The sequence below is a fragment of the Lytechinus variegatus genome, chromosome 6 (assembly GCF_018143015.1).
Source record: "Lytechinus variegatus isolate NC3 chromosome 6, Lvar_3.0, whole genome shotgun sequence".
NCBI classification, from domain to species: Eukaryota; Metazoa; Echinodermata; class Echinoidea; order Temnopleuroida; family Toxopneustidae; genus Lytechinus; species Lytechinus variegatus.
The window spans coordinates 43753324-43778962 of NC_054745.1; the positions used below are offsets into that span (position 1 = coordinate 43753324).

Below are 25639 nucleotides of genomic sequence, written 5' to 3' on the forward strand. Positions count from 1 at the left end.
TTTATGCAGATTTCCTGTATAAATTACGCTTATCTACCGCGTATATTAAAAAATTCCAATACTGATGTGTGCTTTTCTCACAATTCGCCAAATTGACGCCTATTGCCATGGTTAAGTACTCTTTTTTTATTCATGAGTCCACTATTTGAAGAGTGGACTCAATAATTCAAAACAAAAAATAGCATGGATAACCACAGGAACAGGCTTCAATTTGGCGCACTGTGATAAAAGCGTGCATCAGCATTGGACATTTTTGATAAACGCCGTAAATAAGCCTAATTTATTCCTGAAATCTGCATAAACCATGGTTCAACCGAAGGTTTTAGAAAGCTTTGTGAATTTGGGTCAAAGTTTTCTGCTGTCCGTTAGTCTGAATAACCTACAGGGGGCAAAATTCATCATCTTTGACCCCTTATTATTTTATCTGTTGAGTGTAGACAATTATGAAAGCTGTGACTTTCAGACTGGTATCTGTAAATGGACTCAGCTGAGAGCAGATGAGGTTGATTGGAGAAGATGGAAAGGACTGACCAGGTCGATTGGGACTGGTCCTGGTAGAGACCACACGACGGGTCTAGATTCAGGTACTTCCTAGCTCTTATTAATAAGGATAACAGTTATGGTAACGATCTCAAAATGAGTTTGAACTGAATCCAATGAAAATACCACCAAAGTGTTTTTATGTATAATTAAAAAAGTATGTGCCAAATAGCTCTGGAAGAAAAAGCATAATTGCTGAGATATGAGCAAAATAAGCACTGAATTCAATCAAAGGTCAGGTATTTTTCGAAGCAATATTAAATACAGTGTCCCAAATATGCTTTTCTGTGTTAGTGATCATCAGAATTATTGATTTTGAGCTAAGATTTCATGATTTTACAAAGTTAAGTTTACATTTTTGTACCAGATCTAGATGTTTGATAATATTTTGAAAATTAACCTTGATTGAAAAGACTTTCTTATGAAATGATTGTTTGCTGCAATTGCCTTTTACCTGTAACCTAATTACAATCAATCGAGCTGTTTGTTTATTAATGTTTCAGCTGACAGTTACCATACAAACAATGATTCTCAGCCAATCACAATCGAGCTAGTTGTTTATAAATGTTTTAGCTGACAGTTACCATACAAACAATTCTCAGCCAATCACAATCAATCGAGCTGTTTGTTTATAAATGTTTTAGCTGACAGTTACCATACAAACGATTCTCAGCCAATCACAATCAATCGAGCTGTTTGTTTATAAATGTTTTAGCTGACAGTTACTATACAAATGATTCTCAGCCAATCACAATCAATCGAGCTGGTTGTTTATAAATGTTTTAGCTGACAGTTACCATACAAACAATTCTCAGCCAATCACAATCAATCGAGTTGGTTTATTTAAATGTTTTAGCTGACAGTTACCATACAGACAATGATTCTCAGCCAATCACAATCAATCAAGCTGGTTGTTTATAAATGTTTTAGCTGACAGTTACCATACAAACAATTCTCAGCCAATCGCAATCAATCGAGCTGGTTGTTTATAAATGTTTTAGCTGACAGTTACTATACAAATGATTCTCAGCCAATCACAATCAATCGAGCTGGTTGTTTATAAATGTTTTAGCTGACAGTTACCATACAGACAATGATTCTCAGCCAATGATAATCAATCAAGCTGGTTGTTTATAAATATTTTAGCTGACAGTTACCATACAAACAATTCTCAGCCAGTCACAATCAATCGAGCTTGTTGTTTATAAATATTTTAGCTGACAGTTACCATACAAACGATTCTCAGGCAATCACAATCAATCAAGCTGGTTGTTTATAAATGTTTTAGCTGACAGTTACCATACAAACAATGATTCTCAGCCAATCACAATCAATCGAGCTGGTTGTTTTTAAATGTTTTAGCTGACAGTTACCATACAGACAATGATTCTCAGCCAATCACAATCAATCAAGCTGGTTGTTTTTAAATGTTTTAGCTGACAGTTACCATACAAACAATGATTCTCAGCCAATCACAATCAATCGAGCTGTTTGTTTTTAAATGTTTTAGCTGACAGTTACCATACAAACAATGATTCTCAGCCAATCACAATCAATCGAGCTGTTTGTTTTTAAATGTTTTAGCTGACAGTTACCATACAAACAATTCTCAGCCAATCACAATAAATCAAGCTGGTTGTTTTTAAATGTTTTAGCTGACAGTTACCATACAAACAATGATTCTCAGCCAATCACAATCAATCAAGCTGGTTGTTTTTAAATGTTTTAGCTGACAGTTACCATACAAACAATGATTCTCAGCCAATCACAATCAATCGAGCTGTTTGTTTTTAAATGTTTTAGCTGACAGTTACTATACAAATGATTCTCAGCCAATCACAATCAATCGAGCTGGTTGTTTATAAATGTTTTAGCTGACAGTTACCATACAAACAATTCTCAGCCAATCACAATCAATCGAGTTGGTTTATTTAAATGTTTTAGCTGACAGTTACCATACAGACAATGATTCTCAGCCAATCATAATCAATCAAGCTGGTTGTTTTTAAATGTTTTAGCTGACAGTTACCATACAAACGATTCTCAGGCAATTGACATAGTTGTGGTTGATTGGATAAACTCTTTGTAAGATGGGGCCCAGTTTTCCTAAATGTTTCTTTTTGTCATTTCTTTCCTCAAACCATTACTTTCAGGTTACTACATCTATCTCGAAGCAAGCTTAGCAAATTATGGCGACAGGGCACGTCTTGCCTCAAGAACTCTTACTTCAGTATCAGCTACAGGATGTTACCTACGGTTCTATTACTGTTTGTTTGGTCAGCATATCAATGAGCTGAATGTTTACACGAGACAAGCGATCAATGGCCCGTTGACACGTATCTGGACCAGAAGTGGCGATATCGGAGAATACTTCTTGAGAGCTGATATTGAATTGAAAGATATAAGCTCCCCGATTCAGGTTAGTTTTGAAAATGTTAATATCCTTGATGATAATATTCAGGTTGCTTTTGAAGATCACAAATTAAGATTGTAGCTAAATGCAAAAGTATCTATATTTTCGAATTTGTGGAAGGGGGAAATCATGAATTGAATTGCAATTTATCAGGGATGCCAGTTTTTCAGGAAAAAGCCTGAATTCAGGCTCTGGCATTTTATTTTCAGGCCATAGTTTTAGCATTTTTGTGTACAAAATATTGTACAATATGTATTCTAGGTGATTTTCAGGCCCTCTGATCAATTCCAACTGGCATCTGTAATTTAAAATGGAATACATTGTACAAGTAAACTGGATGCTGGATTTTGAATAAGAAGTGGATTTAAAGTATGAATAATTTGAAAAGTAAAAGGGATACAATAGGCCCAAGATAAGAAGTTTAAAAGTTTCACGCACTTGATATACTTCTTTCATTTAACTGAATCACTACAAATAATATTTCATACTGATAACCCCATAAAAAACTGGAGGGGCTGCCCTTGACATCTTTCATGATAAATACCCTGTGCAAAATATTTTGACCGCGATGCTTGCTGAGTTTTTTCTCTTTTAGTATTGCGCAATTAAGTCTTGCGCAACTTTTGAGACCAAAATTGCTACCCCCAGGTACGGGGTTCCAGAATTATGCAACATTTTGTAAGTGCATGCAGACCCGAAATTTCTCAGAAAAACATGAAACCCAATGCAAATAGCGTTTTTAGCCTTAATTCATAAATGTATCATTATGTTTCCTTTTACCGATTAAAATAATTCAATTTTGTCTTTTTTATGGTCAGAACAAAGTCCCTGACAAGTTTCATTGAAAAAACAAAGCAATACATGTACATGTATATAAGAAATTTAGAAAAGGATTTAAAAAAACAAAAGTGATGTTGAAATTGTTAATGTATGTTTGATCAGATTCCTATAAAGAATCTGTGAACCAAAAACAAGCATTTTAGGGTCATTATTTTGTTAATTAGTGGAAAATTTTTATTTTACACATAAATTAGCATAATAAATTAGCAATGAGATTTTTCGTAGAATTTGATCTGAATATCATTGGTCATACGCGCGCCAATTTTATCACGATCGTCAGCCGAGTTCAAAAGGCTGTAGCTGAATCAGCCCCCCCCCCCCTGTTTTCTTAGGCATTAAAATAACCCAGTCTATTTAGGGTTAAGCATTGTGGTCTGTTGGATCTGCAGACTTTAAAAAGGGTTAATCTCGCTTTTCAACTGGTCACATTAAATCTCTGCAGGTTATCATTGAAGCTGTAGGAGGAGATGGTGAATACGGTGACATAGCCATTGATGATACAAGTTTCACACCAGGATGTTCATTCAGTAACACACCGTTGCCAACAGTGACTACGTCAGCGCCTACTGCACCTCCTGTTAATGGTCCAACCTGTGGACCAGATTCATACCAATGCAACAACGGGACTTGCTTGGATGTTGATCAGAGGTGCGACGGCAAGATGGATTGTGGAGAATCAGAAGATGAAACTGATTGTGGTGAGTACTCAAGAAAGAAGAAAAAGTGGTGGTGATTGTGATGGTCATGATGATGGTGGTGTTGGGGATGGCAGTGATGATCATAATATGATGTAGCAGTGATGATGATGATGATGATGATGGTGTTGGTGGTGATGATGATGATGATGGTGATGATGATGATGATGATGATGATGATGGTGGTGATGATGATGATGATGTTGGTGTTGATGATGATGGTGGTGATGATGGTGGTGATGATGATGATGATGATGATGTTGATGATGATGGTGATGGTGTTGGTGGTAATGACGATGGTGGTGATGATGATGATGATGATGATGTTGATGATGATGGTGATGGTGTTGGTGGTGATGATGATGGTGGTGATGATGATGATGATGTTGATGATGATGGTGTTGATGATGATGATGGTGGTGATGATGATGATGATGATGATGATGGTAGTGATGATGATGGTGATGGTGTTGGTGGTGATGACGATGGTGGTGATGATGATGATGGTGATGATGATGGTGGTGGTGATGATGATGGTGGTGATGATGGTGGTGGTGATGATGATGATGGTAGTGATGTTGAAGATGATGATAATGATGGTTGTGATGATGATGATTATGGTGGTGGTGATGATGATTATGGTGGTGGTAATGATGATGATGATGGTGGTGGTGATGATTATGATAGTGATGTTGAAGATGATGGTGATGGTGGTGGTGGTGATAATGATGATGATGATGACGGTGGTGATGCTGACTGAACAAAATACAGCATGTCACATTCTGCAACCTTTCGTCAGATACCTAATGTTGTACTCTCTTTCCAATCCTCTATAGGCAACTGTGACTTTGAATCTGATGAGTGTGGCTGGACTGGTATCCCCAACGGACTTTACCTGTGGACCAGGATTCAGGCTAGCGGTGCCCCAAGTGGGCGTGGCCCAAGTCTTGACCACACCCTTAATAGTGGCACAGGTTACTACATGTTTGTTGATAGCACTTTTGGAACATTTGGAATGACAGCTCTCCTCCTGAGTCCACTGGTCCTTGGAAGTACTGGGTCAAGGTGGGTCTGCCTGGTTTTTAACTCTTTATGTATTTCTGTTTTTTCAATCCTTTGTTTTTATTGATGAAATTTGCAATCATAAATAATATGAAATAAATCCATCTAAACCAACAAAAGTTAAAATGATCCTACAGTTATGATTTTGGGTTGAAAAACACAATTTCCATTGACTTTGTACAGTCACATAATCACAATTTTGGGCAATTTGAGGACTTACATGCGCTCACAAAATATTGCGTAACTTCCAAATTGCATACCCGGGCATCGCAAATTAGGTCTCAAAAGATGCGCAAGACTTGAAAGTAAAGAGTCAGCAAGCAATGAGGTAAAAAAAAAATTTGCGTGGTGGCGGGTGGTGAAATTTGTTGAGGATTTGACCCCCCAGTTAATTAAGGGTAAAGGCCTTGTATCTCATAATCCTAAGAATTTTTTTTAAGAATAGCTCTAATTTATTTTAGAGTTAAGACATATTGAGATGCTGTGAGGTTCTAACATCTCTTAAGATTGCAACAGATGAGTAGCAACATTAAATATGGGCTCAAAGGAAACACCCATATTTTTCCCTCAGCTATCTCTGCTCATTTTCCTCCACTGTAGATGTGAGATGGAGTTCTATTATCACATGCGTGGTGAGGCAGGTACGCTAACCTCTATCCTGTATGTTGATAACCTTCCGGATTCCTCTTGGAGTATGTCAGGTGACCAGGGAAACACATGGCACCGTGGGTCAATTCTTGTAGGACCTAGGTTTGCTGGCCAGTATTATGTAAGTATATAATAATAATTAGCATTTATATAGCGCTTTATCAATCTACGACTGTTCAAAGCGCTTCACAAATATTATTACCCTGGATTCATAGCATTCCAAGCAGCCTGTTAGACACAAACTTGCTAAACCAACCACAATGATGGTTGTTTCCTACCGGTACCCAATTAGCACCTGGGTGACAGTGGCAAAGTGTGGATTGACGCCTTGCCAAAGGGCGCTAGGCCATGGTGGGATTCGAACACACGACCCTCTTATTTCAAGGCGAGAGTCAGAACCGCTACACCACGGCGCTTATGAATGTACTGGGTCCAGTTATACTATCATCATCACCAATGGCGAATTTTCATGTCATTAGGTCCTACATGTAGGTTCACTGGCTAGCTGGACAGCGACCCAACCACCTGGTTATTATGGTTAACAGCTAAATCATGACGAACTGGATTACAAATAACCATGATACTCTTATTTCTGACTCATTAATATGCAAATGCAGTCCGCTGTGGACAACAGATAGTAAAAAGAGGCTTTAATAGGAGGAAAGAGTAACCATGTATCCCAGAATATATTGTTTGTGTTTCAGGTTATATGGCCAAGATCAAAGATCATTTAAGGTCAATTAACTTTTGCTTTGTTGTCGGTATTTGTTGAATTGACATCATGACTTAGAGTGTTTATGGATCTATTCATGTAGTTCATGAAACACAGACATAAGGGTTATGAAGTATGTTTTGCACATGATCATGGTCAAGGCCATTTTGGTTCAATGACATAGTATTTTATTATCATACGGATGTTTTCTTTTGTGAATAAGTATTCAATAGCTTTTTTCAAAGTCAGCACTGCTGTTATATCTAATCGCATAATGCATGCAACACTGCCAGAGGCATTCCATTTCTTCTATTCGAATGATCTTAATTTTCATCATGTTTATTTTCAGGTTCGACTTGAAGCGTCACCTGGGGTTGGTTTTGAGAACACTCAAACACCTACTGATATAGCTGTGGATGATATCAACTTCATTAACTGTGATAAATCTACAGGTTGGAATATTGTTTGCAATTATTTATTTATTTGTCTTATTTCATTTTCTTTCAGAGATGAATTTCATTAAAAATGAACAACCTAAACAATTCATTTTACAAAAATATTAAGCAAACATGTTTACAAAAGCTGTAAATTTGTATTATCTCCTGATAGAACATTTTTTTTTATTAAGAACCTGTTCATTTTACAATTATGTTTCAATACATTATTTGTCTTATTTTGAAGGGTAGTTTAAACATTCATGACAAAACACTTCCATTTGAGAACACTATACCCCAGTTCCCCTTCTCATCAATTCTCTTCTCCAAGTACGACAAACCGTAACTGCCTCAAGCAAGCAAGTTAAGTATCAAAACACCTGTTTCTTGACGTTGGTCCGAAGATAACACAACAGCCCGGCATATACAGTCACAGCAGGGGGCCACACACGATGGGATGCATGCGCAGCGCTGAGTGCGGTCCCTGTAAGCATGCCGTCATTTTTATTTGCTTACTTTCCTTATATTTCGAGGTCGATTTTCTTCGTTCAAAATTGAAAATGGACTAACATTGGATTACTGAATACAACATGCCTTTGAAAATGTGATTAAATATGGAAAACAATAATTTCATTCCGAAGATCCTACTATACAGGCAGAGAAGTCTTACGTAATAGCACAGCTGTTGTTTATCTTTTCATCATTTGCTCAACGCTTATATACTGGCCTGTGGGGGTGAAATTGAGATAGCGGGGATCACCCCTGGATTACATGGCCAAGCACGGTTGATAGTGGCTTGGAAATGATTTTTAAGAGATCCAAATGGAATATGGGGTATAACACCGCAGTTTGCAATCTGAACTGCGGTTTTTGTCCAAAGGGGGGTTTGACGTAATGTTTGATTTAATACTTTTTAGATCACCTTTCACACGATAATACATAGAAAGTAAACAGAAATTGATAAACTCGTATTTAGATTTGTGTTAGATATTGATGTATAATAATTTAGCTCTGAAACATTAAGCTTAAAATCTGTAGGGCTGATTCTTGTAATTGATCATACATATTAGGGCACCCATTTGTAGAAACTAGGCCTGGTCAACTGCTAAAAGGGTTCTCCAGGCTAGAAACTATAAGATATGAACAGATAGAGTTAAAAGAAGACAAATACAACAGACTGAAAATTTTATTAAAATCGGAAAAACAAAGTTATGACATTTCATACTTTTGCATGGGGGGTGAAACTGTTACACAAATATCTATGTACTTATAAATATGCAATGAGCATGATAAGGATGTCTTATCCCTGCTTATTCAATGTACACCTTTATAAAAACACAACCCATATGAATATTAAATAGTACTGTGGTCTAAAGTTATCTTTTTATGTTTCTTGGGTGGAAAATCAGTTTACTGAGTGCAGCTTAACTGATACAGCTGAAATTAACCTGTTATTGTGTTTTTTTCTTGTAGATCTAAACTGTGACTTTGGAGCTGGTGATTCTGATGGAACCTTCTGTGGTTGGACACAGGGTGACGGCTCAGATTCTCTTGATTTTGGATTATTAAGGAATCCTCCATCAGGGACTGGCTATGCAGGTCCATCGGCTGACCATACTGATGGGACAGGTCAGTTAATACATAGTGCAACATACATGTACTTTCATAGTAAAGAAAATAGTCCCTTTGGTGAAGTTGGTAGGACAAACTACATGTATTTATAAAATACTCGCCTATTCTTATCCATGTGTGAGGGTGTGTCTGTGTGGCCTGGGAAGGATGGTTCATGGAGTAATGCACTTTTTGTGGAATAGATTTTGTTATGTCTTTTCTACAATGTAGTTTGCCTATTTTTAGGATAGTTCATAGTGCAATGCACTCTTTAGAAAAGATAGTAGTTGGTGGAACTCAGTTAGCATCATGGTTAACAAGATGGTTGAACAAACTGTCATTTTACCTGTTGTTTTTCAATTAGGTTACTTTGCTGTTGTGATTGCTCAGAACCTACCTGCGGAAGGAGATTTTGTCCGTTTATTGTCTGGCGCCCTCAGATCAACTGATAACCAACCCTTCTGTATCTCATTCTGGTATCATATGTCCGGCCCTGCTGTTGGGTCTCTCAATCTCATTCAGAGAGATACAGATGGTAATAATGAAGTTATGGTAAGTATGATTCTAATGATGTTTGAAGTCCTTAAGCATATATAAGATTTCATTTTTCTTATGCTATCTTTTTAGATTGTTGTATGAGCCTCATGTTGCCATCATAAAATGATAATTACATACATAACAGAAAGGTTGTCATCAAGTTAATGACTTATGAATTAACTCTATTTTTAATCTGTCAATGTTGGCAGCTAAAGGGAATGTTTTGTAAGGAAGTGAATTCCACAGCTGAGCTGTCCTTGGTATGAAGATTGATGCAGAGAGGTCTAGGATAGCCACTCTGTAGGGATGGGCAGCTGCAGTTGAGCATGTCAAACGGACTTTGAGGCCAAGGGAGGAAGAATTCCAGACACATTCTGACCGAATGAATATGTCTGATATCATGAAGCCTATTATATTTACCTGTTATACTGTAGGCTTTGGTTAAAATGATTATATACTGTACAGAATTTATCTTGAAAATCTCTCCAACATGTTCGATGTGCATGGTGGCAATGTTATAAAGTGGATAGATATTTACCCTTTCCACAAGTACTTTGCACCATTGTACACTCAGTGTCACGCCAACTTTGCATTTCATGCTCAAACAAACAATCCACTGTATTTATCCTTTGCCATAATAATACCATATATGTGTGACATTAGACATGTTTACCAAACTTTTTATCATTATTTTCCAAAATATTACAAGTCAGAAAGCTTGTCAGAAATTATCTACACCCTTTGCTGTTAAACATTTCCCTCAAAATGTTGCAGTGAAAAGTTGTAGTGTGTTGAATTGAGCAAGTCCATTTCGCTTACCATTCCTGATCCTTCCCTGAAAGTAATTCAGCACAGAGGGATCATGGCCCAACCCACATAGAGTAAAAAAAAAATTGTGATATGTTTCCAAGGAACAAATGATATCATTATAAATAGAAATTTGTTCAAACCTATACAAATATAGATCAATAAACTGATAGCATTGTCTTTGTCTAAATATGTTGGCATTATCTTCACAGAAACTTAATCTGACATTCAGATTGAGTTGATGAAAATTGTGGAGTGCAAGGAGAATCATATGTGAATTAACATTGAGTGATATATAAGAACCAACTTTTTGCCTAAATTGCTATTTGCTTCTTATTAAATGTAAATGAGCAAAACAAAATATTCTTAGGTCTTTGAGAATACAATCTTTGGATTGAAATGTGAATGACATTGAGTGATATATACGAACCAACTTTTTGCATTTGCATTTATTGCTATATGCTTGTTATTAAATGTAAATGAGCAAAAAATGTTTTCTTTTTAGGTCTTTGAGAATATGATCTTTGGATTGAAATGTGAATGACATTGAGTGATATAAAAACTAACTTTTTGCATTTGCATTTATTGGTATTTGCTTATTATTAAATGTAAATGTGCAAAAAATGTTTTATTTTTAGGTCTTTGAGAATATAATCTTTGAATTGAAATGTGAATGACATTGAGTGATGTATACGAACCAACTTTTTGCATTTGCGTTTATTGCTATATGCTTGTTATTGAATGTAAATGAGCAAAAAATGTTTCATTTTTAAGGTCTTTGAGAATATAATCTTTGGATTGAAATGTGAATGACATTGAGTGATGTATACGAACCAACTTTTTGCATTTGCGTTTATTGCTATATGCTTGTTATTGAATGTAAATGAGCAAAAAATGTTTCATTTTTAAGGTCTTTGAGAATATAATCTTTGGATTGAAATGTGAATGACATTGAGTGATATAAAAACTAACTTTTTGCATTTGCATTTATTGGTATTTGCTTATTATTAAATGTAAATGCGCAAAAAATGTTTTATTTTTAGGTCTTTGAGAATATAATCTTTGGATTGAAATGTGAATGACATTGAGTGATGTATACGAACCAACTTTTTGCATTTGCGTTTATTGCTATATGCTTGTTATTGAATGTAAATGAGCAAAAAATGTTTCATTTTTAAGGTCTTTGAGAATATAATCTTTGGATTGAAATGTGAATGACATTGAGTGATATAAAAACTAACTTTTTGCATTTGCATTTATTGGTATTTGCTTATTATTAAATGTAAATGCGCAAAAAATGTTTTATTTTTAGGTCTTTGAGAATATAATCTTTGGATTGAAATGTGAATGACATTGAGTGATGTATACGAACCAACTTTTTGCATTTGCGTTTATTGCTATATGCTTGTTATTGAATGTAAATGAGCAAAAAATGTTTCATTTTTAAGGTCTTTGAGAATATGATCTTTGGATTGAAATGTGAATGACATTGAGTGATATAAAAACCAACTTTCTGCATGTGCATTTATTGGTATTTGTTTATTATTAAATGTAAATGAGCAAAAAATTGCCTTGTTTAAGTCTTAGAGAATATATTCTTGTGATTAAAATGTTTGTTTACAGATTTGGACCAAGAGAGGCAACCAAGGCAATACATGGATACTAGGTCAAAGGAACATAATAACCACCTCAAACTATGAACTGGTCCTTGAATCAGTGTGTGGTAGTAACTGGTTCTCTGGTGATATCGCAATCGATGACATCATGTTTAAAGAGGGCGCTTGTCTTGATACAGGTAAGTTATGCAAACACTGAGTTCTTTAACCCTAACTACCCTGGGAGGGCCCTTTAGCAACCCCACCTCCTTCCACAAGCGGTCTCATAGCTCATTAGGTAGACTTGTGGTTAAGAAATCTAAAGGTTAATGATTGATTGTACGCTTGATTTTTACAATTGATTGTACACTGTAGTAAGTGTAATTAATTGTAGAAAAATGTTCTACGATCATTGCCAAGCTTTGTGTTACGGGCCCCAGGTTTGGATTTCCAAAGGGGGGGGGGTTAGTGCCTTTAAGCTTTTGTTCCTCTTTCATGCTTTCTTAGTAATCAGGTAAAAAATAGCCAGAATCATAATTCAACAGGGGAAACTGCCAATTCATCTGTTGCTAACTCATTCACTCATCACATGGTCTACCTCCATTTAGTCTAATGCTATTGCGTCCATCAGCATTTCGTCCAACATCCAATTTTTCCAATAATCACTTCATCTAATCACCAGTTCGTCTTTGACCATTTTGTCTGATAATCATTTAGTCTAATTCACATTTTTTTTTCTTTTCATTAATTTTGCCCAATCAACACTTACTCCAATTAGATCAAATGGTACACTGTACATGTATATTGACTAAACTGCTATTGGTTATTAGAAGAAATGTTGAGTGGACGAATGGCAGTTAGACCCTGTCGATAGTTGACAAACTGATGACAGACCAATGATAGTAAACAAGATGGTGATTGAACGACTGGCATTGGGCCAATGAGAATAAATCATTCAATATTGATACTCCTATTTTTGCAGTGGAATGTGATTTTGAACTTGATTTCTGTGATTGGAAGAATCTTGGCTCTGAAAGCGATGATTTTGATTGGCTGAGAGGAACTGCTCTCTCGTCTCAAGGAATAGGACCAGATATTGATCACACAACATTTACAAACACAGGTAGTATAATTTCATTTTTCCTCTCTCAAAACACCATTAAATGTCAGAGATGCCAAGTTAAAAAACCAGCTATCGTGAGATTTTCTGTGAATCTGAGTGAGATCACAGACATTGTGTACAATGTATATGGAGATAGGCTGTGATAATTGCGTGAGACAGAGATTTTAGGGGATGAACAAGAGTCCAAAATGCTTGAGTCTCACGTATAATGCGTGAGACTTGGTAGCTCTGAAATGTACATGCATGATGTTTGAAGGTTTGCATGGTGGTGAGTAAACAATTGTGGAAGAGGTTTACGGTACACTTGTGTAAATTCCAGGAGGGACTGAGATAAAAGTGGATAGAAATGGAAGTGAATTGGAAAGGCGAGAAGTAGATGTTGGGAAGTAGAGCATTCTTTTTGACATGAACATGTATGTTTTCTTAGATCATTGTTGGCGTACTTGATTGAATGTTGAAGAAATGATAATAGTAATCATTTGATATGTATATAGCACATACATAATTGTTATGCTTTAATTACACAACCTAACTACTTAACTTAATTAATGAACTCAGTTGCTTAACTGAAATACCTGAAATAAACTCGAATAAATGAAATGTGTTTATTAAATCTATTTCATTCTCGAGAAAGCTATATTATATATTTTATTTGTTTCTTCTTTCTCTTAACAAACCTTTAGGATATTACCTCTATGTTGATACCAGTGTGAATGGTCCAAGGACCACTGGCATCTTACAAAGCAAGGATTACTATCACACTGGTCCACGATGTGTGTCGTTCTACTATTATATGAGTGGGTCTGGTCCTGGAACTCTGTCGGTCTATAGACAGGATGATGGGGACCTGTTTGTTAGTCCAAGCTGGACCAAGACCGGTGACCAGGGTGATCGATGGATCAGGGCAGAGCTAGAGATCACTCCTAATCTTGATAAAAGCTATAAGGTTAGGCATGATAGTCTTTGCCTCACTCTCGCACTGGTTCTTTCATTATGACAATAGTGATATTATGATTTATTGTTCTTTTCAGACGGTAAAATTACAACTATTATTATCCTGAATGTAGATGTTGAATCAGGTTCCAATGTAGCCCATATTTTTGGTATTTAAGTGATTCACTTGGTCATGGTGTCATATGTCAAAGGTCATTATTGTTAAAAGAAATGAAGATTAGAACATTATTTGGTAGATACCTGTATCCAAAAAATCATTTGATAAGAACAATTTCAAATTACCTCATGTAAAGGCAGTCTAAGCTTTCCGACACTTCTCTGTAAGTCCTAGCTGGGGTTGTACATCATTACAGATTTGGAAAAATCCCTGTTCTTGGCAAAAGTTATTAATCATTGAACATTCTGACCTGTACATGTAGTTTTGTATTTCATTAAGCCACGTTTCGCCACTCTTCACCAAGGGGTTAAATGGATACCCAGTGATATGCGTAGAAATAGAGCACTCATATTGTAATGCTCCCCAGGGAGTGGATAAAGTTCATATGCTGTAGACAATCAACCAAGATCTAATGACATGATGTATCTGTAAAGCACACTAAAAACATTCAGTCGCATCTTTTGAATAGAAATGTTGCAAGCAGCTTTTCAATTTTATTCCTCACATTTCATCACAAACACATGAAAGAATGACAAATGCTGGAATGAAAAGACACGTACATGTAGCACCCTCTTGCGGGATTCCTGTTGGAAGGCACAAATTTTGTACAAGTTGCATTATAATCATAATAATAATATAGGAATATTTACCCAGGGAAGCCACTTCAGTTCTGAAAACTGTTCTCCCAGCAGGCCCTGCTATTATTATTATTATTACCCCGGCTTTAGCTGGGCTGCCGTGGTGCCCAACAAGCATTCAAAGAATTTCTTCCTACTGGATACCCATTCACCTCACCTGGGTTGAGTGCAGCACAATGTGGATAAATATCTTGCTGAAGGAAATTATGCAATGGCAGGGATTTGAACCCACGACCCTTTTTTTCAAAGTCAGAAGACTGTTCCACTGTGCTCCACTTTAATCTATACAACACAACTGAAATCACAGGGGTTTTTTTTGCTTGTTAACTGCAGATCTACATAGAGCTTACATCAGCAGGAATTTCCCCCGATAGCAGCATGGCCATAGATGATATCAACATTGATGATAGATTCTGTTCAGCCCAAGGCTCGTGTACGTTTGAATATGACATGTGTGGATTTGACAATGATTATCAGAATGACGATGCTGATTGGATGAGAGGAAGCCGTACTACGTCTTCATCTTTCACTGGACCCGCTGTTGATCATACATTACAGACTGCATACGGTGAGATACGTAAAGGCCACCACACACCTTAACAACTATTAGCAATCCAATTTTAGGACTAATCGTATTTCGCTCATTTCCTGAAAATGTAAATGGACCACATCATTTTATTTGAGGTTAGAATTAATTGAAAAAATACTGATATAACCATTTTGAAAGATTGCAAGCCTTTATCTTGGCATAAAGGCCAAATAGGTTTCAAATCGTAGCCAATCGTACGACTGCTATGACGTCATTACGGCTAGATATTAAATTTGCTTTAATTCTAAGAAGGATAATAGCATAGTCGCAGATTTGAACATAGATATTAGTATGATGATTTAGAACATTACACAGTAAGATATTTCAAGTCTCAATATTAGCATCAGATTCTACTACATGTTATTCTAAAATCAGGTCATAGACAAATCGTAAGGTGTTTGGTCGCCTTTAATAATAGATGTCAGCTCGTGAATGCTTTTTTGTTTTGGAAAGTGTAGTGAAGAATACCATATTTTTTTATTGAATTAAATGAATCATTGATCGGAAAAAGTTCAAAAGCTGCTACACTTTTGTAAAGTTGAAATTCTGGATGATATTTGAGTATAGATCATATTGAATCTTGACAAAAGCTTTTGGAGGATTCTCACTCAATTATAATGAAAGACCGTATCAATTTATCATCTTTCACCGCACCTGCTGTCGATCATAAATTACAGACTGCATACGGTAAGACATGCAACAATAATAATAGTAACGGCATTTATACCCAGGGTAGCCACTTCCAAAAACTGTTCTCCCAGTGGGCCCTGATATTATTATTCCCCGGCTTTAGCACGGCTACCTTGATCGGGCACTCGAGCACTCAAGGAATTTTTTCCTACTGGGTACCCATTCACCTCACCTGGGTTGAGTGCAGCACAATTTTGATAAATATCTTGCCGAAGAAAATTATGGCATGGCTGAGATTTGAACCCACGACCCTCTGTTTCAAAGTGCAGGGACTAATTCACTGGGCCACAACGCTCCACGATATCAGATATCAAAGCTGGTGAATGTTTTGGGGAAAGTATAGTGAAGAATTAGTACATGTATATCTTTCATTGACTTTAAAAGAATCATTGGTCAAAAAAAGTTCTAAAGCTGCAACTTCATCTTTCTAAAATTGAAATTCTAGATGATACTTTAGTATAGTTCATATTATTTAACCTTGACAAAAGCTTTGGAGGATTCTAACTGAATTATAATGAAAGACCATATCAATTTATGACTGAATTTTCTAATCTCCATAGCCTCACTGAATGAACAAGTGTACATGTACATGTTAGCTGTACTAGTCAATATAGTAATTGTAACCTGTTGCCAGCTGTAACTGGACAATTGTGGAAGCGTCGCGGTGTAGCGGTTCTGACTCTCGCCTTGTAATCAGAGGGTCGTGTGTTCGAATCCCACCATGGCCTAGCGTCCTTTGGCAAGGCATTAATCCACACTTTGCCACTCTCCACCCAGGTGTTAAATGGGTATCCGTTAGGATGTGAAAGCCTATGTGTAGTATGCCTAGCAATTGAGTCTTGGAACTCTTGTTGGAATGCTCCCCAGGGAGTGGAGAAGGTGCATACATTGTATGCGGGTATGCAAGGATCCGATGACCGGGGTAATAATATGTCTGTAAAGCGCTTAGAAACGATGTATTAAGCGCTATATAAATGCGGAATATTATTATTATTATTATTAATCCCTATGCAGATCCTTTGATAATGATAGCCTTCAGTATTCAATGAGTTAATGCAATTGATATTTATTTCTACCATGCAGCAAGGCTTCAACAGTCTTTTCGATAGGATAGTACTCAGTGCAATGCACTTTAACAAAGACTCGATTTATTGTTGATTTTTTTTTTCAGGTCACTATGTCTTTGTTGAGTCATCATTTAGTGATGAAGGATTCAAGTCTTGGTTACTTAGCGAACATTTCTCACCGACTGGAGGTATGCTAGTTCCAATATATATCTTACAATGTTGTAAAGTTTAAATATACTTGAATAGGATAGTATTTAGTTCATTGCTCTTTATAAAGTGGTCACAAGATGCCTTCTCCTTGGATGCATGTAAAGATGAACAAGTGTGACATGGCTCAATTTCTTGACCCAAGTGTGGGAGAGATTGAAGTGAAGTCTTGTCCAGGACTACACACACCTCTTCAAAATCTAGTACAGACCTATACAACATAATGAAGATGAATATTTCTGTTGGAATGTTCTTATTAATAGTGGCCAGTATTCTGAAGTTAGCTTTAACTTTACCACGATCTAATTTTGTTCCCAAAAATTAAAAATTCTGTTTATTTTGTATATTTCTTATTTTTACTATATTGTTTTCATGTGGTTTTCATAACGAAGAAAAATACTTCAGTTACCATTCCAAGATAAATATGAACAATTTTGGTGTCAAGTGGGTGAATGAATTGAATGTGTACTGTTAGGGATTTGTGTCCTAATTGGCTCTCCTAGTTAAACCACAACTTTAAATCAGGGCTTAATTTAAACTTGAGTTCAGAATACGGGCCAGTAAGTTTTGATTTATTTGATGTTTTGTTTGGTGTTTCTTCTCTTTGTAGGTCGTTGCTTGGAGTTTTGGTATCACATGTATGGTGCTGGAATGGGAGATCTGAATGTTTACACTGCCACTAAGAACACGGCTCCTAAACTACTATTCACAGAGAGTGGTAATCATGGGAATATATGGATACAAGGACAGGTCAATGTGGACGCACCCACAACATTCTGGGTAGGAATAAGTCTTTATTGTTAATAATAATAGTAATAGTGATAACATTTATAGGGCGCTTTGTACGGGTGTTTCATAGCGCACCGGTGGGCTAATTTAAAGTATATAAACAATGAATGCAGAAAAAATAGTAAGAATAATCAATAAGTATCATAATAACTAATTGTAAAACTCGTGATAACTAGAGATACGCATGTACTTTACTTAGATTACAATACATACAAAATATTATTGATCAAACAAATGTAATGATTGACAAACATGGGAAATCAATTCATCAATTATTACGCTATGATATTGTGCTACAGGTTAGCAGAGTAACAGATTTTAACTTAAATATTAATCCCAGTTTTGGTAATGATCACATACTTCCCCATATTTTGGTCATTAGATATACATGTATGAAAATTAATGTAGGATTTGTAAAGTGCACGTGTCCACCTTGCTAGGTGCTCAAGGCGCCCCTACATGTATATTACCCCAGCTAAGCTGGTCTACCGATTCCGGTGCGCACAACTTTTTGAGGAATTACTTCCTGCCAGTACCCACTTACCTCACCAGGGTTAGTGCAGCACAATGTGGGCAAAGTTCTTCCTGAAAGATAACACACCATGGCTAATCAAACCCACATCTATCAGATTAGATTGAAAGACGAGAGTCTTAACCACTAGACCATAATGTTTCATTTTGTGTGAATTTTCCAGGTAATCTTTGAAGGAGTTGTTGGGTTCAATTACACCAGTGATATTGCGTTAGATGACATAGCCCTACATTCCTCCGTTTGCACCGTCACCAAGCCACCACCAACTCAACCACCTCCCCCACCTACGGCATGTGAGTACACGCACTGTTATTACTGCTGTGGTTATGAGGATATGTTCCATAAAACATATAATAATAATAATGATAACTGCATATTTACCCAGGGTAGCCAGTTCAGTTCCGAAAACTGTTCTCGCAGCTGGCCCGGCTATTATTATTACCCAGCTAAGCTCGGCTACCGATTCAAGTGCACACAGCTTTTTGAGGAATTATTTCCTGCCGGTACCTATTTACCTCACCCGGGGTGAGTGCAGCACAGTGTGGATAAATTTCTTGCTGAAGGAAAACATGCCATGGCTAGGATTCAAACCCACGACCCTCTGTTTGAAAAGTGAGAGTCAGAACCACAAGACCACGATGCCTGATATATACCTGATCCCCAATATTGGGAGTCTTTATGAGTCATGGCTCTTGTAGGGTGATCTTTTATGGAATTTTCCTTTCTCTTTTACCTTCTTTTTTAAGTCTTTGTCTGACATGGACATAATCTCTTCTGTGCCACATTAATTTTGAAGTGTGACACTATGGGGGCTTTGTAATGAGCAATGCTTTTTATTCAACTTACAATATATGATTAATGATAAGGAAAAGCTTTGTGTGTACACTGAACAATTTTTTAGATAGGTGCCGCACTGTGCACAAGCCTCTGGCGGCGAGTGCCCAGTGTGCACCATCTTGAGAAACTGAGCTTTCTCTGCATTTACATTTACGCACAACAGAGCAAGTGCATTATTTGTTTTATAAAATAGCAACACAGAAACAATTTCTTAAAAAGTTACAGTACGGTTTTGTTGGACTTCTCCCGGGACTTCTACCACTCTGGTTTGCTTGAGCGTGAATTGTGCACCTTTTGCACTGCCATGCAATTTCACAAAAAAAGTTGGATGTCGTGTGACGCGTATTGGCCAATCGCGATGCCTAAAATAATATACCTATTTTATAATTATCTACAATTGTTATTTTCATGCCTCATTTTCTGTTTTTTGCAGTACCTGACATTCATAATTGTGACTTTGAGAATGGTTTCTGTAACTGGACCCAAGATCTCAAGGATGACTTCAATTGGACCAGGGCTACAGGTGAGACAGTTAGTCCAGGAACAGGACCCAGTACAGACCACACCAAGATGGACCAAACAGGTATGGACCTACATGTATCAATAACATTCTGATGGATCAACTGAGTATTGGTTATTGTGGATATAGGAGGGATGATCTGATTAGCTTTGGATTCTATCAAGGTCAAATATCACAGATGAAGTTTCTCTTTACTATTCATATACCTTGTTTTGTGATGGCTAGTTTCGAATTAGGTCCATATTTTCATATTAAAGAGAAGATGATCTGATTAGATATCTGGGTCATAAGATCAAAGGTTGCATGGGACATGACATCTCTTTCTAAAAATCAAATAAAGAACCAATATCAGACCTGAGCAAGGATGATTTCACTTAGATTTTTGTGACTTGAGTTAAAATGTCAAATATCCCCAATTTTTTATTGTTCTCTTTTTGAACAAATGTCTGACGATTTTTTTTCTAACTTATCTCATTGAGGAGTGTGCAGATGTCTGCTTATTTAAGAAGCTAGATGTGTAGTAGATCTCAGAGGCCTACGTCTCAACTGTGCACAGTGAAAACAATATTATTTTTGGTTTCATCCTGTTTTAGGATTTTTCAGTGTAATTTTAATGTAAATTGAAATGTCTTGCCAGATACAGTATCTATTAGCATCACCCAATTGAACTTTGCCTTTTTTGAAGTTCGTTTACAACTTTCCCTTACATCTATAAAGGATATTATGTATATGCCGAGTTGTCTAATCACCAACCCGGTGATCCAGAGCCAGGTGACATGGCCCGTTTGAACTCTGCGGCCTTGAAGAATGTTGATAAGACTGGATACTGTATGACATACTGGTTTCATATGTACGGAGAAGATATTGGATCCTTCACAGTCTATGAGAAGAAAGGAGATGTAGAGACGGCTGTATGGACTGAGACGAGGACCAGAGGCCCTCATTGGAAACCGGCCCACATTCATTTTACAGATACAGGAACTTACTATGTAAGTTCAACTTTTGTTATTTTTTTCATCATTTGTTAGCAATGTCTTTAACAGAGAGGCCATTTTTGTCTTCACCATGATAGGGTTAATTTCATTCTTAGGAATCTAAAAGGCATGTCCTCAATTTTTTATCTGTCCAGCCATTGTCTGCCATTCATGCTAAAAAGTCCAGCGTCACGATTCTCATATTCCTTTTTTTTTGTTGATGAAACTTGGACTATAGATGCACTGGGAATTTATTTGATGTCGGTGTTGAAAATCGCATGTCAGGATCAAAAGTCATTTCAGGTCATATGTCAAAGTCCAAATATCCCTAATAAGAATGGGGGTGCTGATACAGCCCCCCTCAACATTTATTGCGATAAATCTGTTGCGGGAAATTTTCTTACCGCACCACTTGTTGACTTTTTACTTTCAAGTCTCGCACAACTTTTAAGACCAAATTCGCTACTCTTATCTGTGCACCCCGCGCTAATTTTCCCAATGACAAAATCAATGATATTAATTCAATTCCTTGAAAATGGACTAGCTTTCGTTTTCTCGAACCCTCTCTTTTTTGTGGCATCATCACTGATTCATGTTCTTTTTCCTAGATTATCCTTGAAGTAGTGCGTGGACCTAATGATAGTGGTGACATTGCCATAGATGACATTAGCTTCCATCCCGGGGTCTGTTCTACACCAGGTAAGTTTTAGTGAGATACACTTATGTCATGAATTTGTGCTTGCCCTATTTACATGTACCTCAACCTGGGTTGAGTGAGGCACAATATGGATAATTTGCTTGCTTAAAAACAGTGCTCTGGATTAGTACTTGTACTTATGACCCTCTGATAGAGATACACAAGTCAGAATGTGTGGTCGTGTGGTCTAGTGGTTAGAGCATTGGACTCATAATCGCAAGTTCGAATCCCAACTCTGCCATTGTCTCCACTTTGATAAAAAGGCCCGAGAGTGATATCTGTCGTCTATAACGTCAGCCACTATGACTGATTAACCTAGACGTAAAATGTTTCATAGGTAATTGGTTATATACCAGCTTGGCATTTACCAGCAAAATGCTGTCCTGCCGAGTTCCTGCGGGAGTTACCACAAACAGAAACAGAAACAGAATCACAGCACACCATGACATGGGGGGTCGATTTGCGGCGTTGTGAATCTATTGTTCAAGGGGGGATCGTCTGTTGTGTCATCCCCCCCACTGAATAGTGTGACGTCACAGATCGACACCAGTGCATGATGAAATGGTTCTGACTAGCGTTGTGTAATTGAATGCTGTATGTTAGAATCCCACTGAAACTTATTGGAGGGTCATATATTACAATCCCACTACATCATAGCATCCTGTACCGAGGCATCAAGACACACTCTGCCTATCTTCACCCAGGTTACCATGTAAAATCTGAAAGCCAAGAGTTTGGAAACTCTTGTTAGAAGTGCACACTATGTTTGAAGGCAATCTGTAATTCTATTCCTTGGGTAGTGATGCGGGAGGGCTAAAAGTTAGTGAACCCCAGGAGAAAATGCACTCCTTCATGCTGAACATTGAACTTAGACAACAACACTACAATGTCTTGCAAGCCCAGAGAAACAAAGTAATTATAATAATAACAATAATATAATAATACAGTTCTAATACGCATAACACCTACAGGTCTTTATGCCTGAGGAAAGCAAGAAATGTGACTAGAATTATAAATTAAAAAATTGGACATCAAGTAATTTAAAAATTAGACATCAAATCTAATTGTATTGACTGTACTGTTTTTTTTCCTGACTTCACAATCAAATGTCTAAATGATGGTAGAATTTGAATATTTTTAGATATTTACATTTTCTGGTCAGGTTCACAAATCTTTATTACCACTGTATAGAGATCTGTAAAGTGCCTTACATGTAGATACATAGCGGTACTGTCTACATGTATGAAGTGTTTTATGAAAGCAGAATAGTATTCATCGTAATCATCATACCCACTTTGTCTCTTGTCCTTCCATAGATTCGTGTGATTTTGAGAATGGAGAGTGTTTCTACAGCCAGACTACCCCTGATCAGTTTGATTGGTCAGTCATACAAGCAAATTCAAAATCAGTTGCACCACCAATAGACACCACATATAGGACTCAATATGGTAAGAATAATCGTGATATGAAATGAATTTGATTAGTTTATCCTGCTATAGACATTTAATGAATAATAATGACTTGAATTTACTCATTAAAGGTCAGTCCCCTCATTTGCATATCGAACAGCATGTGCATATAACTATTTTGTAAAATTAAGCAAAACTTTAAAATATTATAACTTTCTTATTTTACATCCGATTTTTATTAAATTTTCAGCGTTATGCTTGTTTGAATTTTATTTTTCTATCCAAATCAGTATTTTGTTGGGGTGTACCTCTCCTTTAAATTGAATGAATACTTTTTAATGAACCTCTTTCTTTTTCTTTAGGCCATGTTTTTATTGCTGACATGACGAGCCTGTCTTCAAATAAAGACGTTGGGATTGTAGATAGTGGACCAATAGCAGCTACTACTGGAGATGGGCAGTGCTTATCAATGTCATATTACATGGTCAACTCTAAATATTGCCAATTTAAGGTAAAAGATGCGCAGTGATTATGTAATAAAATACAAAAGAAATATCAGTTCCCCCATTTTTATACCGACCAGGATGTGCATATATTTTTTTTTGTGAAATTAAGCAAAACGTTAAAATGTCATAACTTTCTTATTTTACAAATGATTTTGATGAAAAGATTTGAGTATTACTTTTGCTTGTTTTACTTTTTTCTTTTTATTCAAATCAGCTTTCCGTTGGGGTGGACTTGTCCTTTAATAAATAGAACCATAACTGAGAACCAAAGAAAACTAAAAGTGTTTAAATAATGGTTGTAATCACTTTTAGATAGAAACAGGGAAGGATTAATTCCTTTAATGCTTAAAGAGCTGATATAGTGGCTCAGCTACAGCCAGGGTAACAATACGATACAAAGTATCAAGCGCAGTAGAATATGCAGTAACTGGACTATATATTATTAATGCATGGTGTTGAGATAACTGGTAAACAAATCCATCTTGATTATTGCCTCACAAAAAAGGGCACAAAAATGTAAAATTATTATTTGTCTTTATGGTTGCCCTTGTCTTTATTTACTCTCAATAGATTTATAAGGTTCAGTTAGTATCTGGTGAGACTGAATTGTTATGGGAGATGGATGGTATTATTTGTTTTTATTGTTTCCCTTGTCTTTATTTACTCTCAATAGATTAATAAGGTTCAGTTAGTATCTGGTGAGAGTGAATTGTTATGGGAGATGGCTGGTATTATTTGTTTTTATTGTTTCCCTTGTCTTTATTTACTCTCAATAGATTTATAAGGTTCAGTTAGTATCTGGTGAGACTGAATTGTTATGGGAGATGGATGTTATTATTTGTTTTTATTGTTTCCCTTGTCTTTATTTACTCTCAATAGATTTATAAGGTTCAGTTAGTATCTGGTGAGACTGAATTGTTATGGGAGATGGATGTTATTATTTGTTTTTATTGTTTCCCTTGTCTTTATTTACTCTCAATAGATTTATAAGGTTCAGTTAGTATCTGGTGAGACTGAATTGTTATGGGAGATGGATGTTATTATTTGTTTTTATTGTTTCCCTTGTCTTTATTTACTCTCAATAGATTTATAAGGTTCAGTTAGTATCTGGTGAGAGTGAATTGTTATGGGAGATGGATGGTATTATTTGTTTTTATTGTTTCCCTTGTCTTTATTTACTCTCGTTAGATTTATAAGGTTCAGTTAGTATCTGGTGAGACTGAATTGTTATGGGAGATGGATGTTATTATTTGTTTTTATTGTTGCCCTTGTCTTTATTTACTCTCAATAGATTTATAAGGTTCAGTTAGTATCTGGTGAGACTGAATTGTTATGGGAGATGGATGGTATTATTTGTTTTTATTGTTTCCCTTGTCTTTATTTACTCTCAATAGATTTATAAGGTTCAGTTAGTATCTGGTGAGAGTGAATTGTTATGGGAGATGGATGGTATTATTTGTTTTTATTGTTTCCCTTGTCTTTATTTACTCTCATTAGATTTATAAGGTTCAGTTAGTATCTGGTGAGAGTGAATTGTTATGGGAGATGGATGGTATTATTTGTTTTTATTGTTTCCCTTGTCTTTATTTACTCTCGTTAGATTTATAAGGTTCAGTTAGTATCTGGTGAGACTGAATTGTTATGGGAGATGGATGTTATTATTTGTTTTTATGGTTGCCCTTGTCTTTATTTACTCTCAATAGATTTATAAGGTTCAGTTAGTATCTGGTGAGACTGAATTGTTATGGGAGATGGATGGTATTATTTGTTTTTATTGTTTCCCTTGTCTTTATTTACTCTCAATAGATTTATAAGGTTCAGTTAGTATCTGGTGAGAGTGAATTGTTATGGGAGATGGATGGTATTATTTGTTTTTATTGTTACCCTTGTCTTTATTTACTCTCATTAGATTTATAAGGTTCAGTTAGTATCTGGTGAGAGTGAATTGTTATGGGAGATGGATGGTATTATTTGTTTTTATTGTTTCCCTTGTCTTTATTTACTCTCATTAGATTTATAAGGTTCAGTTAGTATCTGGTGAGAGTGAATTGTTATG

At 36.2% G+C, this 25639-nt stretch overlaps 1 protein-coding gene across 1 annotated transcript in view; it reads left to right on the forward strand.

The window, feature by feature from the left end:
* Positions 1–25639, forward strand: part of LOC121417880 (MAM and LDL-receptor class A domain-containing protein 1-like) — a 166693-nt gene that overhangs the window by 131160 nt on the left and 9894 nt on the right. Inside the window, exons 98-117 of the mRNA XM_041611614.1 lie at positions 438–584; positions 2694–2941; positions 4221–4491; positions 5325–5553; positions 6151–6319; positions 7260–7362; positions 8818–8973; positions 9320–9507; positions 11923–12094; positions 12877–13017; positions 13701–13963; positions 15100–15334; positions 17217–17300; positions 17930–18099; positions 18804–18933; positions 19911–20060; positions 20715–20986; positions 21580–21670; positions 22985–23116; positions 23440–23588. Of these exons, the coding sequence (XP_041467548.1) occupies positions 438–584; positions 2694–2941; positions 4221–4491; positions 5325–5553; positions 6151–6319; positions 7260–7362; positions 8818–8973; positions 9320–9507; positions 11923–12094; positions 12877–13017; positions 13701–13963; positions 15100–15334; positions 17217–17300; positions 17930–18099; positions 18804–18933; positions 19911–20060; positions 20715–20986; positions 21580–21670; positions 22985–23116; positions 23440–23588 (3500 nt within the window). The remainder of the gene's footprint in view (positions 1–437; positions 585–2693; positions 2942–4220; positions 4492–5324; positions 5554–6150; positions 6320–7259; positions 7363–8817; positions 8974–9319; positions 9508–11922; positions 12095–12876; positions 13018–13700; positions 13964–15099; positions 15335–17216; positions 17301–17929; positions 18100–18803; positions 18934–19910; positions 20061–20714; positions 20987–21579; positions 21671–22984; positions 23117–23439; positions 23589–25639) is intronic.